The sequence below is a fragment of the Triticum aestivum genome, chromosome 5B (assembly GCF_018294505.1).
Source record: "Triticum aestivum cultivar Chinese Spring chromosome 5B, IWGSC CS RefSeq v2.1, whole genome shotgun sequence".
NCBI lineage: Eukaryota > Viridiplantae > Streptophyta > Magnoliopsida > Poales > Poaceae > Triticum > Triticum aestivum.
Window position 1 is genome coordinate 250,797,859 of NC_057807.1, and position 16,643 is coordinate 250,814,501.

The 16,643-nt window shown below is 48.2% G+C and overlaps 2 protein-coding genes across 4 annotated transcripts; one reads left to right on the top strand and one right to left on the bottom strand.

Moving 5' to 3' along the window:
* Nucleotides 1-266: 266 nt before the first annotated feature.
* On the top strand, nucleotides 267-12,122 carry LOC123111219 (DNA-directed RNA polymerases IV and V subunit 5B). 2 transcript variants are annotated; one of them, XM_044531964.1, is made up of 4 exons: nucleotides 267-659; nucleotides 8,014-8,190; nucleotides 8,641-8,754; nucleotides 10,249-10,709. In XM_044531964.1, the coding sequence occupies exons 1-4, from the start codon at nucleotides 396-398 to the stop codon at nucleotides 10,330-10,332; spliced, it is 639 nt and encodes a 212-aa protein (XP_044387899.1). In that variant the 5' UTR covers nucleotides 267-395; the 3' UTR covers nucleotides 10,333-10,709. The 2 variants fall into 2 exon arrangements, with proteins under 2 accessions (XP_044387899.1, XP_044387898.1); XM_044531963.1 differs by lacking the exon at nucleotides 10,249-10,709 and adding an exon at nucleotides 11,294-12,122 and having other exon boundaries at nucleotides 272-659.
* LOC123111217 (two-component response regulator ORR9) lies at nucleotides 11,547-13,355 on the bottom strand. 2 transcript variants are annotated; one of them, XM_044531962.1, is made up of 5 exons: nucleotides 13,075-13,355; nucleotides 12,895-12,986; nucleotides 12,717-12,800; nucleotides 12,554-12,624; nucleotides 11,547-12,017 (listed from the first exon to the last, which is right to left on the bottom strand). In XM_044531962.1, exons 1-5 carry the CDS (start codon nucleotides 13,178-13,180, stop codon nucleotides 11,675-11,677), a joined length of 696 nt encoding a protein of 231 aa, XP_044387897.1. In that variant the 5' UTR covers nucleotides 13,181-13,355; the 3' UTR covers nucleotides 11,547-11,674. The 2 variants fall into 2 exon arrangements, with proteins under 2 accessions (XP_044387897.1, XP_044387896.1); XM_044531961.1 differs by having other exon boundaries at nucleotides 12,717-12,803.
* Nucleotides 13,356-16,643: the final 3,288 nt, after the last annotated feature.

A 16,643-nucleotide genomic window follows, 5' to 3' on the forward strand; every position in this document is an offset into this window, starting at 1 on the left:
TATTTTAAAATCGCTATAAAAGGTCTTATACTCCCTCCGTTCCTAAATATAAGTCCTTTTAGACATTTCAAATGAACTACTACATACGAATGTATATAGACATATTTTAGAATATGAATTCACTCATTTTGCTCCGTACATAGTCATTTATTGAAATGTCTAAAAAAGACTTATATTTAGAAATGGAAGGAGTATTAGGAAAGGGGGACTATTAGCTAAATTTACAGGTCAAATTTTAACCCAAAATAAGAGGGTCTACTAAACCCGGACCGAGGGAGTTGGTGGAATAGTTGATGCGCTCCCCGCAGTTGCCATCCTAGCTGAACGCGGCGGACAGCACGCCCAACGGTGCCGCCACCGCCGCCGCCGTCGCCTTCGAAGCCCCCGCCCTCGTGATGGAACCCTCGTTCGATGACGTCCCCGAGGTCGTCGGCTGGATGTCGTCGATGGTCGACCGCGGCGGCCGCGCGAGCCAGGAGAGCCACCGCCTGTTCCTGGCGCGGCGCACGGCGCTCGAGATGCTGCGGGACCGCGGATACAGCGTGCCGGAGTCCGAGCTCGCCCGCACGCTCCCGGAGTTCCGCGCGTGGTGGGCACCGGAGCCCGAGATCGAGCGCCTCACCTTTTCCACCTTCCTCGCCTCCGACCACTCCGACAAGGTGAGTTTACTGCTCCTTCCCCGGCTATGTGCATCCATATTCATCGTCAATAGTACTAGCAATTAAGGACCATCTTACAGCATCATTGCTCGTTAGCGCGCTAGAGTCCAATTGGGCTGGGATAGACGAAGCATTGCGAATTTGAGAAATATAGGAGGAACAAAGAGAGGATTTCAGTGTTTTGCTCACCTTTCTTCATTGACTTTTTTTTTATTAAACCGCGCATATCATTAATCAACAATCAAAGTACATGTACAAACACACGCGGCAACATCTAGAGAAACTAGGAGTTGACAGACGTCCTGAAAACTATGCAGAGAGGATGCCAAGACATGGAAAAATACAAGGTCCATAAGGATCCCTGCACACACCGAAGCTAACAATTGCAGCCAATATCCAACGCCGCCGAGGCGCTCGCCGGAGAAGAAGCACAATCTCCACCATAGCCCAATCCAGGGAAACACCATCGCCATAATGGCTTTCTGAGTCGATGAACAGGCCTGCTGCAAGCAGCAAGGCACATGTCCCTGTGGCACGTCGACCGGGGAACATCCCCATGCTAACCTGGACCCGAATCCGCCGCATCCCATCGACGTAGTCGGGAAAGAGCGCTAGATCCGCAGCCGTCGTACCATCAATCCCGCATCAGGAAATCCATCTTGTCCCAGCCTCCGACACCACTGCAAAAAACAGCAACCGTCGGAGAGGAAAAGAAGACCTTATCTCACCGTCCCGGCCGGATGGTGAGAAGATGAGGCCATCAGCTTCTTGACGCCGTCATGGAGATCTTCGTCGTGGTGTGGAGGAAGCCTAGGCAACTTTATTCGACGCGGTGTCCTCCTCATCCTTCCGGCGCCACCTCAACTTTTTTCGACTTGTGTCAGGTGCATGATGATGTTACTAGGTTTCCAATAGTAGTAGCAGATTGTTGTTCTTGTGGTTCAGACTGTTTACGGTTATCATCACTCTACAAAACGGGTGCAATTGATACCTTCTTGATACTAATATACTCCCTCTATCTAAACATCACTCTGCAAATGGATGGCTCAATTTAGTATGTATGTACTGAAGTTCAATGCTTACATATGTAAGACAATAGAGTTGGGGGAACCGGCTCAACCCTCTAGGGGTGGCCTATCTCACATATATATAACAAATGGGTACAAGTTACATCATACGTATATGTACGTATACAACTACAGAGACTATACAGTCTAACACCCTCCCTCAATCTTAGCCACTTCCTAAAGAATCTAGAAGGGTAAGATTGCGCCTACAAGTCTCAAACTGTGGAAGAGGTAATGGCTTGGTGAAGATGTCCGCAAGTTGATCCTTGGAAGAGATAAGCTTGATCTGTAGTTGCTTCTGAGATACCCGTTCCCGTACAAAATGATAGTCCACTTCAATGTGTTTCGTTCGGGCATGGAATACCGGATTAGCAGATAGGTATGTAGCACCGATGTTATCACACCAAAGAATAGGGGACTGTGACTGAGATATTCCCAACTCCTGAAGCAAAGACTGTATCCAGATAATTTCTGCAGTTGCATTAGCCACAGCCTTATACTCAGCTTCAGTACTGCTACGTGAAACAGTAGCCTGTTTCCGAGCACTCCAGGCGATCAAAGTAGAACCAAAGAACACAGCATAGCCCCCCGTGGATCGCCTGTCATCTGGACTGCCAGCCCAATCCGCATCAGAATACGCCGAGATGACCCCAGAGGGATTCGGTCGAATGTGCAAACCATAGGACAACGTGAAACGAATGTAGCGCAAGATGCGCTTCACTGCAGACCAATGAGTATCACGAGGTGCCTGAAGATACTGACATACTCTGTTAACTGCAAAAGAGATGTCAGGACGTGTGATAGTCAGGTACTGCAAACCACCAACAATACTCCTGTACTGTGTCGCATCAGCAGAAGACATGAGATCACCAGCAACAGCAGTAATCCTGTCAGTAGCAGACATAGGTGTAGTAGTCGGTTTGCACTTAAGCATCCCAGCTCGCTGTAACAAATCCAAGGAGTACTTCTTTTGCGTCATAATCAGACCACTGGACACAGAAGCAACCTCAACTCCTAGAAAGTAGTGAAGCCGCCCAAGATCTTTGACCGCAAAATCAGCACCAAGAGACCGAACAAGAGCATCAGCAGCCGACTGAGAGGAACTGACAAGGATAATATCATCCACATAAACAAGCAGATACATGGTAACTGCAGGCCTCTGAAGAAGAAACAACGAGGAGTCAGCAGCTGAGGATGCAAAACCATGAGCACGAAGGGCCGTCGCAAGACGAGCATGCCAAGCACGAGGAGCTTGCTTCAGACCATAGAGTGCTTTAGTAAGCCGACATAGATAATCAGGACGATCGGGATCAGAGAACCCTGGAGGCTGCCGCATATATACCTCCTCTTCGAGAACACCATGGAGAAAAGCATTCTGCACATCCAGCTGACGAAGAGACCAACCCCGAGTAACTGCAAGAGAGAGAAGAAGCCTGATAGTAGTAGGTTTAACCACTGGACTGAAGGTGTCTTCATAATCAAGACCATAACGCTGCCGAAAACCTCGAGCAACCAGCCGCGCCTTGTAGCGCTCAATAGAACCATCTGAATGCTTCTTCACTTTGAAAACCCATTTGGAGTCAATGACATTAACACGGGGTGGTGGCGGAACAAGAGTCCATGTCTTGTTACGAAGGAGAGCATGATACTCCTGCTCCATAGCCTCTCGCCAATGAGGTAGACTCAAAGCAGCCTGATACGTGCGCGGTTCAGAGGAAGGATCCGCACGAGCAGCAGCCATACAGGCAGCCAACCAAGCAATAGTCCCATCATGTCGCTGTTTAGGCTGAAAGATGCCACTGCGACTCCGTGTATGTGGTCGCCGAGGGAGCACAGTAGGTACAGGAGCCGGAGAGGACTCTGGTGATGATGGCGACGATGGCGAGGACAGCTCGGCTGACGACGGAGAGACCTCGGAGAGCGCCGGTGAGGGCACACCGGAGACCGGTGAGCTTGGCCCAGGCGTAACCGGCGAGGAAGGCCGAGGAAGCGACGAGGCCGGCGTGACCGAGCAAGGTGGCGAGGCCGGCTCAGAAGCCAGAGGCACCAAGGGCGGCGAGCAACGCAGCGAGGCCAGGGGCGCCGAGGCCGACGGGGCCACCGGGCTGCATGGCACCGAGGCCGGCTCAGGAGCCGGGTGTGTCGAGGCCGACGGGGCCACCGGGCTGCATGGCGAGGAAACCAGCCTAGGCGAGACCGGCCCAGACTCCTCTGGTGCGGTAGTCGCGACAGGCCGAAGCGGCGAGGCCGGCCCAGAGTCCATGGGCGTAGAAGCATGCGTCGCGGGAAGATCGACCGGACGTGCATGGGCACGGGGGCCGAGGCCATGCAACTCACCATGATCGTCGTGAGCCACTGGCGCCTCCAGAATTTCCAAGCGCGCCCCACGTCCAGTGCCTGCACCATGGTTAGGCAACAATATAGGAGAGTATGCAATATCATCAAATTGGTCAGCAGCAACAGAGGATGAATGCAAGGAGGGTGGTTCAACAGTGGACACAGGAAGCTTGGCAAATGGAAAAACATGCTCATCAAACACGACATCCCGGGATATGTAGACACGATTGGTGGGAACATGAAGACATTTGTACCCTTTATGAAGAGAGCTATAGCCCAGAAAAACACACTTTTTGGAGCGAAACTCAAGCTTGCGCTTGTTGTACGGGCGGAGATGTGGCCAGCAAGCGCACCCAAAGACCTTAAAAAAAGGTATAATCAGGTTGTTCATTAAGGAGAACCTCAACGGGAGTCTTCATATTCAAGACACGAGTGGGAGTACGGTTTATGAGAAAACATGCAGTGGTGAGAGCATCACTCCAGAATCGAAACGGAACTGATGCATGGGCCAAAAGAGTAAGACCAGTTTCAACAATGTGACGATGCTTACGTTCGACAGAACCATTCTGTTGATGTGTATGTGGACATGCTAAACGATGAGCTATCCCAAGCGACTGAAAGAAGGAGTCGAGGTTGCGATATTCGCCCCCCCAATCGGACTGAACATGAACAATTTTGTGCTTGAGAAGACGTTCAACATGTTTTTGAAACTGAACAACAATATCAAACACATCAGATTTGCGTTTAATAAGATAAAGCCAGGTAAAACGACTATAAGCATCAACGAAACTGATATAATAATTATGACCGCTGACAGAAGTCTGAGCAGGACCCCATACATCTGAAAACACAAGTTCTAAATGATGTTTCACCTCACGACTAGACTCCGAAAAAGGAAGTTGATGACTCTTCCCCTGCTGACAAGCATCACACACTGCTACATCTTTATTACTTGACACACTAGGAAGCTCATGACGACGCAAAATATGACGAACGATAGGTGTGGCCGGGTGACCAAGACGAGCATGCCACTGTGACGGAGATACCCGAACTCCACTGAACACGCGAGCGACTGCAGGATGCTCCAGACGATAGAGTCCCTGGCACAACCGCCCGCTAAGAAGAATGTCCCTCGTGCCCCGATCCTTAATAAAAAGATCAAAAGGATGAAATTCACAAAGCACATTATTATCACGTGTAAGTTTAGGAACAGAAAGAAGATTACGTGTCACAGAGGGAACTCTAAGCACATTGCGAAGTTGAAGACTCCTATTTGCATGCCTAGTGAGAAGAGATGCTTGACCAATATGAGATATATGCATACCTGCTCCATTGGCAGTGTGGATTTTGTCGGAGCCGTGGTAGGGTTCGCGAGTATGGAGCTTGCCCATCTCACTCGTCAGATGCTCCGTGGCCCCAGAGTCCATGTACCAGTGAGGATCAACAGAGTAGGACTGAGTATGCCCCTGCTGCTTAGTGGACACTGGGCGATCCGCCATGGCCACCTGACGCGCAAAATTGCGCGTGTCCTTGCCATCATTGCCAAGACCCAGAAAGCTCTTCTGAAAGCGCTTGTGGCACTTAGAGGACCAGTGCCCCTCAATGCCACACAGTTGACATACGCGCTTGCCACCAACCCCCGGTAATGTCGCGGTAGGAGGGGGGGCCGATGCAGGCGGCGATGGTAGCCCCGAAGAGGCCCTGGATGAGGAAGAAGGGCGGCCACCCTTGGTGGCGGCGTTGGCCGAGAGGGAGCCCCCACTGGCCCTGGAGCGGCGTGACTCGACCCGTTGTTCCGTGAGAAGGAGGCGGGAAAAGACCTCATGCGCCATCATGGGGTTCGAGTTGCCCCGCTCGTTCATGATCTCGACCAAGGCGTCGTACTCCTCATCGAGACCATTGACAATGTACGAGTTAAACTCGGAATCGGTGAGGGGCTGGCCGATGGAGGCCAACGTGTCGGCAAGGCCCTTGACCTTGTTGTAGAACTCGGTGGCCGTAGAATCCAGCTTTTGACACTCACCAAGCTGACGACGAAGCGCGGAGACACGGGCCTGCGACTGCGCTGCAAACGAGCGCTCGAGGATGGTCCATGCCTCATGAGAAGTCTTGGCGAAGACAACAAGTCCAGCAACCGCCGGAGTGAGCGACCCCTGGATGGAGGAGAGGTTCGCCTGGTCCTGCCCTGTCCAAACACGTTGCGCCGGATTGTAGACCGGGCCGTGCACGCTATCCACCAGCGCAGGGGGACAGGGGAGAGAACCGTCGACGTAGCCCAGGAGATAATGACTCCCGAGAAGCGGAAGAACCTGCGCACGCCAGAAGATGTAGTTGTCTGCGGACAGCTTGATGGTGATGAGGTTCCCAAAGTGAAACGACGGCGGCGGCGAGGAGCCCGCGGAGTAGACTGCCGGAGGCGGATACACCGTAGAGGCAGAGGCCGCGGTTGCAGCCACCGTCGCGACCGCAGGAACAGATGACGAAGAGGCCGAGCCCGCAGCAGCAAACCCCGCCATCATGGCCGACGGGGGCGCCACCAGGGTGAGGGCCGAGCCCCCACCAGTCGAGGCGATCGGCGGCTGGCCCCCAGACGGGGCGAGCGGCACATCGCTGCGGGAAGCGGACGAGGGAGACGGGGCGATCGGCGGCTGGCCCCCACTCGGGGCGAGCGGCGCGTCGCTGCGAGTCTCGGACGAGGGAGCGCCCGCGGTAGACGGCACGATCGGGAGCCCCGGAGACGAGGAGAAAAAGGACCCGAGGCTCCTCATCTCGATCGGGGCGGTGGAGACCGCAGCGGCATCGATGGGTCGGGACAGGAGGGCCGCGAGAGAGGCCGGCAAGAAGCTAGCCATGGTGGAGCCGGAGGCGGCGGAGCCCGACATAGCTGGGGCAGCGGCGGCGCGATCTCAGGGACGGCGGCGGCGGCGCACAGACAGACGGCGGCGGGGTTTAGGGTTTGGGCGGAAGCGTGTTGACCTAGCGTGATACCATGTAAGACAATAGAGTTGGGGGAACCGGCTCAACCCTTTAGGGGTGGCCTATCTCACATATATATAACAAACGGGTACAAGTTACATCATACGTATATGTACGTATACAACTACAGAGACTATACAGTCTAACAACATAACGTGTGTGTGGGGTGGGGGTGGGGGTCTAATTAGTGATAGTTCATTGAGTTTCGGCAGCTAGCTTGTGCTGTCGGAACACACCCCACTATGTCCCCACATTCTGGCCCTAGCTTTGGGCCATGAGTGGCGGCATTGCCGTCGTCAGCGCCTGAGCCGGAGAAAAGAAAAAAGATCGGCTTTCAATTTGGTGATCGGCAACTTTGACCTAACTAAGAAATAAGTTTCAACCAAGGGCTTTCACTCGTATAATCTCCACGAGAGAATCAATTTTGAACTCTCACACAAAATGATCAACCGAATGAATCACAATCTCTTACCCAGTGAAGACAAACTCTCAACTTGTTAAAAATGGCACCTCCAACCCCCCTCCTCCGCGAAGCTTTCAGTCACTACAAATTCAACTAAAAAGGGGGACTATAAACACAAAAATAACTATATACAGCACTCTACCTCATGGTGTCAGCAGCAATTGCTGGGAAAAGAAAGCCCAGATCTGCCCCTCGCCTCACCAACTCCCAGCGCAGACACCAGCAAGAATGGCGGCGTGAACGGGGAGGGACTCGACAGTAGAGGAGGATGCGGAGCAGCGGAAGGAGGCGGCAAGTAACTGTGGTGGCGCTGCTCTGCAGGAAAGGGAAAGAAACACGCGGGATAAATAAGGAGAGAAAATAAAAGGGCGACGGCAGAGGTGGTGTTGGCGTCCAGTGTTAATGCAGTCGAGGGTGGAGTCGTGTGCTCGGAGCTCGTTCACCCGAACATAAATTAGCCTTTTTTTTTGCATATCATATAGATTTAACTATGGTTTAACTCTTATATCAGGTGAAAATTCTATTCTGCGGACCAGAACCTGTCAGAATCGCAACTATCCAGAAGATATATGACCAGATTGAAGGAGAGAACTTGTCCAGACTTATTTTGATATTGCAGGGAAAGATAATGCCTAGAGCTAAAGAGTCTGTTAAGGAGAAATTCACATTTAAAGTAGATATTTTTCAGGTTAGTTTTGTATAATTATTCATGGCTTTGTTGAAATTTAAATTATGTAAATGAACAACAGCATTGACTGTTGTAAATGAACAACAGCATTGACTGTGTTGAAATTAAAATTATGTAAACAAACGACATGCCATTAAGTAAAGCACATCAACTAATTTGTATGTACATTTTTGTGCATTCAATATTGATGCTTGAATGCTTGATGTAGTGTAGCATACTCTATTGGTTTGAATCAGAATCCAGTGTACAAGTTTCTGCAAGTTATGCTCTCAACCTTGAATACTTATTCGCAAAAAAACCTTGAATACTTACTCGTAGTTTCACGACTATTTGTAGTTTCATCACTTTAGTCGTGTACAGCTGATGCTTTACTATACATATATGATATATTATCTATATATTCTACATTATACACTTTATATTCAAACTGATGTGCTCCTCCAACTGAAGGTCAATGAGTTACTGGTTAACATTAGTAAGCATGCCCTGAAGCCAAAGCATGAAGTGTTGACTGCAGAAGAAAAGGCCAGGCTCCTGAAGAAGTACAATGTGCAGGATTCACAGGTACGTCTATCTATAATTTATTACTGATTACTAATCTGAATTAGGTGACAGTACTGAATATATTTATTCTAAATTGTTGCAATATCCAAGAAGTTTCTTTTTAGAGAGTCAGAAGTATATATCATTTATTTATTATAATTATATTGCCAAACAAGAATTCTTAAGATGGAAGCACATTTAAAATATGTTCTCATAGATTGAAATATTTGGGTCCAGCTCTAAGCTTTAAAAGTTTCTAGATTTCTGTTTTTTCAAGAACATGCAGTTTCTTTTTTTTTCTGGATTCTTTAGCCAGATGAGAACAGTTACCAGGTTGAACCAATATCTATTATGGAGAAAATATTTTCTAATTGTTAAAACAAAGAGTGACAAAACTGTCTGCACGTACAGTCTAGGGGTCATATGCCTACGGTGTCTCTCTTCACAAATGGGTATTACAAAATGTTCTAGCAACATTGAGTTGGTGCTTTGCATTTTTTAGTTGATCTTCTTGTTTGATTTATGGTTTATCTATATTACCAGTAGAGTTAAAACTTTGGCGACTTGTACGATCATGTTTTTGAGTATTATTTACTGGAACTCACGCTACGTCCGCAGAACTAATTAACTATTTTCCATGTGGAAAAATTAGTGATTTGCCACTCCAAAGAGTGGTGACTGAGGATTTGCTGTTTTTCAAATCTGCAAGTGCATTGATGATTTTCCACTGGGAAGAGAGAAATAGATGAAAAATTTCACCTTCTCTGTGTTATTCTATCTTCCTTTTTCCTTTGCTCGAGATATGAATGTAAGAATACAATATTTCTCTTTGTCCTCTCCTAGCTTTGCTTCTTCCCTACCTCCACATTTTCTCCTAAGGTAGCTCCCCTCCTGTCCCCATGCTTGAATACCAAGGAGGGCTTGATATCTCTCTTTCATCCCCTGTGTCAAATCCCCACCTTGGAATCTCCAAATCCTGATTGGATTATTCTCCTCCATACTCTGTCCTCAACCCCACTCTCCTAGTGCTATACAATCCCACCGCTGCCACAGCAGGAGTCTGCACAGAGGCGGCGGTGTACTTGTTCATGGACCTGGCAAACCTTCATATGGAGTACATTGGAATGCCAAGGTGCCCAACAGCTTCCCCTACCCTTATTTGTTACGAGGCTCCACACTCCCTGCCAAGTTCGTGACCCCCAAGCTTGGGAAGGAACTTCACTAACTATGGAGCCAGGCCCTCAAAAAAAAAGGGAGCCAACGCTATCATATTCTGAAAAAAAAACCTTGGCCTCAACTTTGTGGGCGTCTCCTGCTGTGTCATGAAATGATGTCAATGTCATCAATTGTACCTCCATTTTCACCTCTTGTGGCTGACCTGGTCCTTTCTTAAGCCACGGTGATCAATGTGGCATAGTATATAGCAGGCAGCAGGCTGTTCAGTGACAAACGTGTCAATACTAATACGGCAGGCGGCAGGGCATTTCCGTGATCAATGTGTCATGCTATATGCAGGCTGTAGGGCTATTCAAAGCCGGGTTCGCCAGCTGGTTAACTCTCCAGTTGAAGATGAGAATGACAAGAAGAGAAGGTACATGAGTTAAGAGCTTTTTTATGTAATGAGTTGGGCAAAAATGGGGTTGAACAGGCTATCGGGCGGGTGATGTTGGGAGCTGGCTTGAAGAATGAAGGATGGGGCTAGAGGAAAGGAGGAGTAGGTCAGTTGGAGGTGGAAGAGGATAAAACGTTGGAAATTGTATCTCATCTTCTCTCTTTGTAGTGTCAAATCTTCAATTGCGAATCTGCAAACGGCAAATCACCGATCACCATCTATTTTCCCCATTTTTTGTGGGGTCAAGTGTTTCATGCTAGAACAGTGATGTTATTTTTTCAGTCTTGCCGGCGTTGCAAGTTTTTTCCCCAGCGGGAACGATATTGCAAGTTGCTATGTGAACTATGTAGCATTTTTTTTGTTACATCGTGCTGGATGTCACTATTTCCTTCACAGAACAGCCTGGTCTGGCTGTTGCCTATTGGTCTGCATGTTAGTTCCTAGTATGTGCTTGATTGTGTTTGCAACATGAATGTGGCTGAAGGAAGATCACAATCCCTTGTTGTGCTTGGATGTGATGATGGAGACCATTGATACATGTTACCATCCTGACCACTTGCGTCTCATAGACATCATGCTGATAATTTTCTGATTTGCCACATTTTTTTGTGAGGTTGCCATATTATTTGTGTTCTTATTTGGTTTTGTTTAAACTAGAACTTTGATGTATTACTCAGTTTAAGACATTTAGTATTTCCACACACTAACTGATTGTGTTGTTACCATAAAAGAATTGAAGATAAGTATATTAATGTCTTAGTCGCTGTGGGCATAGCTCATTATCCTTTTGTCTGCCTGTTGGATTTTTCACATGCCTAAAATGCCAAACTGCATTCGTTATTAGTAGCTTCTTTTTGCATGAACCTTCAATTTCTTAAAATCCTCATCAAGTTGTTATATAGTTATTTTTAACCACGGTTTGCTGAAAATGGTGCTTTTATCTTTCAGCTCCCTCGCATGCTAGAGACCGATCCTGTTGCTCGCTACTATGGCCTCGGCAAGGGAACCGTGCTTAAAGTTACATATGACAGTGAGCTTACTGGGAACCATGTGACATACCGATGTATTTTCTGAGGGCTGCATGTGTTTCCATGGATGAAAGGTGTAGCAAGCTGTTTGTACAATCGTGTTAGCTCTATGCTGATTCATTGGCCTGAAGGTATTTGGAACTTCAGGCGTGTTACACCGAGCATGGTCTCACTGGATTCAAGCAGTATCCGTTTACTAGAGCTAGCATAGGTTTTACATACAAATCAGATGTCAGAAACCCGATTAAGATGAAGAACCAAGAAAGGAAAAAAGATTGGCTGTCAAATAATCTTTTTTCAGCTAACAACTGTGGTTTGGTCTGCTTGTCTTGGTTAAAATTTCGTCATCTGCCGCCTTTCTTTTGTGGATGTTGCTGCTCTCACCGCTGCTGTTATCCGTGGGGTTGCTGCTGCTGATGGTATCGCCGCTGCTGTTGTCCGTGGGGTTACTGCTGCTGATGGTAATGGTATCGCTGCTGCTGCTGCTGTTGTTTGTGGGGTTGGTCTCGCTGTTGCTTAGCAGGTCTTCGTCCTGGTGGCAGTGCTCTTTGCATCTGCTTTTCATTATGTGGGGCTTGAGCTTGCTCATGTCTGATAGCCGTACTGGTTTCAGGAAGAACTCATTTGCTCCTTCCTCCAGGCATCTGATTCAGAACAAACAAAACAGCAATTGTCAGAGTTCATTCTAAGATCCTGCTACTATATTCTAAGATCGTCTACTTCTTTTGATATATTTCTTTACAGCTTTATTTGTGTCCATATATCTGGGTTTTTACTTCATATGCGCAGATAGAAATAGACAAGTGGCAGTGGTGAGTTGTCTGCGACTATAACCCTTTTTATATAGAGATAATCGACTCAGAAGATCGACAACCGTATCATTTCATATCTTCACTATTTATTTGACACTAAATATTTCATGATAGAATATTAGCACGACGTGAGCTGGGTGGGGGTTGTTCCTTTATTAGAAGGCATGTGACCCCAAATCAATAAAGGATTCCAAGAGATCTTGGTGTCTAAATTTAGACCAAGGTCTATCAAACATGTAGTAATGACAGATGAGACTATCTGAATCTTTTCTAACGGTGGTTCAGCTATAAAGTTTCTAAATCAGCATCATCAGTAATCAATCTGGTTTCCAAAACAAACAAGATTTTGGGTCCGTAACCGTGCTCACCTGTTGATTCTGGAAGGTATGTTCTCCGATGACATGATCACAACCGGGATGTCTTTGAAAGACGACGACTCCTGATTCAACAAAAGCCAGATGGAGGACCATTAGCCACCATGCTCTTCAGGCTTGAGCAGACCAAATCAAACTATATAAAAAAGGCGGGTACCTTGATCTTCTTGAGCAGATCGTATCCTGTCATCCCAGGCATGCAGTAGTCGGTGATGATGAGGTTCACGTTCACCTCGACGTCCTGCTTAGGACCAAACCCATAATCAATCAATCAGGAACAATTTCAGAGCACTAGTAGTGTGGCTGCGCACATGATAAACCATCCATCTTCTTACCAGCTGGTCTGCATGGACAGAAGAAATGGAGGCGTCCTCGCCATGGAGCCCCAAGAACTCGAGAGCCTTGGTCCCGGAATCCACGGTGGTAACTGCGGAAACAAAGAGACTCTGCCTCAGATGCCATGCCACAGCAGGAACACAACTTCCTATGCTGCAAATGAAATTGATTGATACTACCTTGGAAAGAAGATGTCTTGAGGAGCCTCTCAATGAGCTTCCTGTCAAGGACGCTGTCATCCACGGCCAAGACATGGAACGGAGACTCCGCGATCGCCACCGCCATCGGAGAAAAAAAGAGAGAGCGTGTGTTTTGTGTGATGGAGGAGGATGCTATTAGGAAAAAGCAAGAATGGTAGAGGAAAGGCAGGAGGTGTGTGCGCTTGGCATGAGAGAGAGAGAGGGGGCTTTCCAGGAGCGTGTGGGTGGAGTCGAGTTTATATGCACCCGAAGCACATGAGAAAGGATTCCAGGGAGATATGGGGTGGGGAAAAGGTGGGTGGAGAAAACAAGTGTGATGACCAAAGGAAATCCCGCCTCATGGAAAGCAAGATCCGGGCCAGATTTCCCCCAAATCTTGCCATGAATTGACTCCACGATAGAATAGACCTGGCAGGCCCATCAGCCACAGCAAAGCCATGGTCCACCATTTTCTCTTGTTCCCTCCCTTTCTTTCTCGTTTCTTGGCCTGTCCTCTTGCTTGCTCGGCTGACCTGAAAGGAAGATTTGGGGTCGTTTCTGGCGATTTGGTAAAGCGGGAAAAAGATGAGGATATCTTCCACAGGTGTGACCTTGCGGTTTGATGCGCATCCATCTGATCTGTATAAAATCTGTTGGTGGTGCATCACTAGTTGGTTCCTACCCGGGAAGTCGAGTTTTCAGTACAGACGTGTTACGACCAGCTGCGAGTTATGTGGCTCCACATAGTATGCGGTGTTGCTAATCGGTGGCACTTCACTTGAAAGGGCGTGGGCGATGATGTTTCTTTTTAAACTCTTTGTAATGAACAAACATAGCAAATCTGATGGTCCGGGATGGCAATTAATGTTGTTGCGAGTATGGCAATTTCCTTTAGCAGATTGTATCGTAAAAAGGTGTGGGCGATGATGTTTTGCTACAAATCTGACGTCGGATTTGTGATCCTTGCGATGCTCAAGTTTTTTTTTTGCCGGCACTTGATATGCTTGCTGAAGAAAATTCTTATGCTCGCGACAACATAATTTGTCATTTCGGGCATCATATTTGACAAGCTTAAAAATTCATAGTCGGATTTTTAATATTCCTGATAGATATTAGAGGTTATTATCCCTTACTGCAAAAAATGAGGGCCTATTCATCGGGCACCTGAAATAAAAAACGGTGTTAACGACCAAGATCATGCGTGCAACTATTCCTCTTCAACCTCCACATGCAGCCGGTGGCGCTTCTCGGTTGGCTCATTGCCCCGCCCTCCCTTAGCCTTCCCCGCGGTGCTGCCTCCACCCCTGGCCATCTCTTAAAAGGTCTTGAGCAATTATTTTTTCGCCAAGCCCGCAATCCCCTCCAAACGCACCCTGAACCATTAACACCTGACTTGCCTCCACCCGAGACGCTGCAGGGAGCTCCCTCATCTCTGGCTATGACTCGTTCCCCTCCAACGCCTCCCCAATGTTCATGTGCCTCGCTATGCTCGTTCACATTTTCAGGTACCTAGGGCGCGTTTGATTACATCTCTGTTTTGGGGCATTTTACATACTTGCCCCGGTTGGGTCTGTTTGAGCTAATGCAAGTTAAAAGCCATAGTTTGGTTGCATGCATTAGGCTCCTGCATCAAGGAAGCAATTTCTACCATGATGTTTAGTTGCCTGCGTCGCTGTTGTTAGTAGTTAGGATAAACTACAATTTGCTCTGCCTCTGCTTCCGCTTCTCCTTCTTCTGCTTCTAAGACTGGAGTGTATGTGGGGTGGAATGGCTTCTGACCTAGGATCTTAGACATATTCTTCAGAGCTCCAAATACCCTCTCAACCGTAACTCTAAGACTGGAGTGTTTGAGATTGAACAGTTTCTGAGGAGTCCTAGGATAGTTCCTACCAGAGAACTCGTTCAGATGGTACCTGCTTTCCTGAAGGGTGGAAGAACACCTGGACGGCATGCATAGCCATCATCTCCTAAGTAGAACTTGCCATCGGGGATGTTGATGCCATCGGGGATATTGATGTTGTCACTTAGAATGTTAGCATCATGTGCTGATCCTCCTCAGCCAGCCAGCACATATGTGAACTTTAGATCAAAGTCAACAACAGCAAGCACATTCTGACTTGTGTAGTGCTTCCTCCCCCTGTATGTTGCAGATTGTGACCTAGTTACTCTGGCAGTGACACGAGCACCATCTATTGCCTCAATGACAATCCTGAAATGGCATTACAAGATGGTGTTATGGCTATAGCATAACAATACAAGCATATCAAGGCATGCTACGTACTGTCGGTGCTCACCTTGAAGTATGGATACCATCTTGGGCTAGTGTGAATCTTGTTAGGAGTCCGGCCGGTTGGTGATCTGATCATCTCTCCTCTGAGTTCCCCAACAACATACAACACTTGTCTGAAGTACCTGGAAATGGTCTCCACTGATCTCCTGAATGTGTTGTGCATAACCCTGAACCTCTGTTATGACCTACAACATGGAGGAACATGCTAACTTGTTCTTCCACAGTGGTGTGTATGCTATCTTGTAGCAGCTGCCCTGCTTCTGAACGTCTGCACAAACTTGGTGAAAGGTGCTCTTTTTATTCGAAGCATCCACAGAGCCTCTGTGTCATTGCGGTTGTAGATGTAGTTCAAATTCACTATCCTCTCCCGATTCCGGATTAACATCGGACCGGATGACAAGCTTGTCATTCCGACGAACAACTCTCTTATGGACCAACAAGATCCAGGCCCGAAACACAGCTATTACCGATGCTGCCTGGACTACAAGCTTCATCCGTCCATCCACAACCTAAGCGACATCCATGGTGCGGTCAACAATGGCGCAATCGACCCTAAACTATCCTAAGAAACGACCTAACAGAGGAGGGGGGTGTATGCTGGTTACTAGCTCGGGGTCGGGGGCATGAGACAAGGATAGTCGGATGGAGTTGAAGAAGAAGGGGAGAAGCAGTTGATGCTGCCGGAGAGTGCTGCTGCCACCACCAACGCTGCCGCTTCCGCAAATCTGAGTCGTCGTCGCCGCCGGTGCCAAGAATAGAGGAAGGGCTTGTCCGAGAGCTAGGGGTGAGCGAGTAAGGGGGGGGGGGGGGGGGGGTGAGGCTATATTTCGCGCCATCCCGCCTCCGCCGATTTTTGTCTCTTGCCATCTCCGCTCGAATCCCCCCTGCACTGTGCCCTATGTTGGACGAGGTTTTGCGCCCAAATCAGCATGGCTCGCTAGAAACGGCCGATTTAAGCGTTTTCAGCGAGTCAGGCTCTGGGGTGTTTTAAGTATCGTGCCGATGCGAGCCAGACCTCCGTGCACGCAACCACAGACCATTTTCATTCCGCTCGAGCCTGGTTGGGCTGTATGTAGCCTACCAAAACGCACCCCTAGGGAATAGCAAAGAAACCGACTAGGGCAAATCACGTTTTCAGGTACCTAAGGAATAGCGAAAAATCGACTAGGCCAAATCATGATTTCAGGTACCTAACGAATAGCAAAACCGTAAATGAAAAAGGATTCTCCTTGTGGGAGTTGATCACATCTTCCATGATTCTCTGTGTGTAAAATCCTCG

Excerpts from the sequence above, each read along its gene's own strand:
- LOC123111219 (XM_044531963.1), top strand. The coding sequence starts at position 396 with ATGGAACCCTCGTTCGATGACGTCCCCGAGGTCGTCGGCTGGATGTCG. Across the intron at positions 8,191-8,640 it reads TTAAAGTAGATATTTTTCAG|GTCAATGAGTTACTGGTTAA; the intron begins GTTAGTTTTGTA and ends CTCCAACTGAAG. Across the intron at positions 8,755-11,293 it reads ACAATGTGCAGGATTCACAG|CTCCCTCGCATGCTAGAGAC; the intron begins GTACGTCTATCT and ends TTTATCTTTCAG.
- LOC123111217 (XM_044531961.1), bottom strand. The coding sequence starts at position 13,180 with ATGGCGGTGGCGATCGCGGAGTCTCCGTTCCATGTCTTGGCCGTGGAT. Across the intron at positions 12,804-12,894 it reads CTGTCCATGCAGACCAGCTG|CAGGACGTCGAGGTGAACGT; the intron begins GTAAGAAGATGG and ends TTTGGTCCTAAG. Across the intron at positions 12,625-12,716 it reads ATCTGCTCAAGAAGATCAAG|GAGTCGTCGTCTTTCAAAGA; the intron begins GTACCCGCCTTT and ends TTGTTGAATCAG.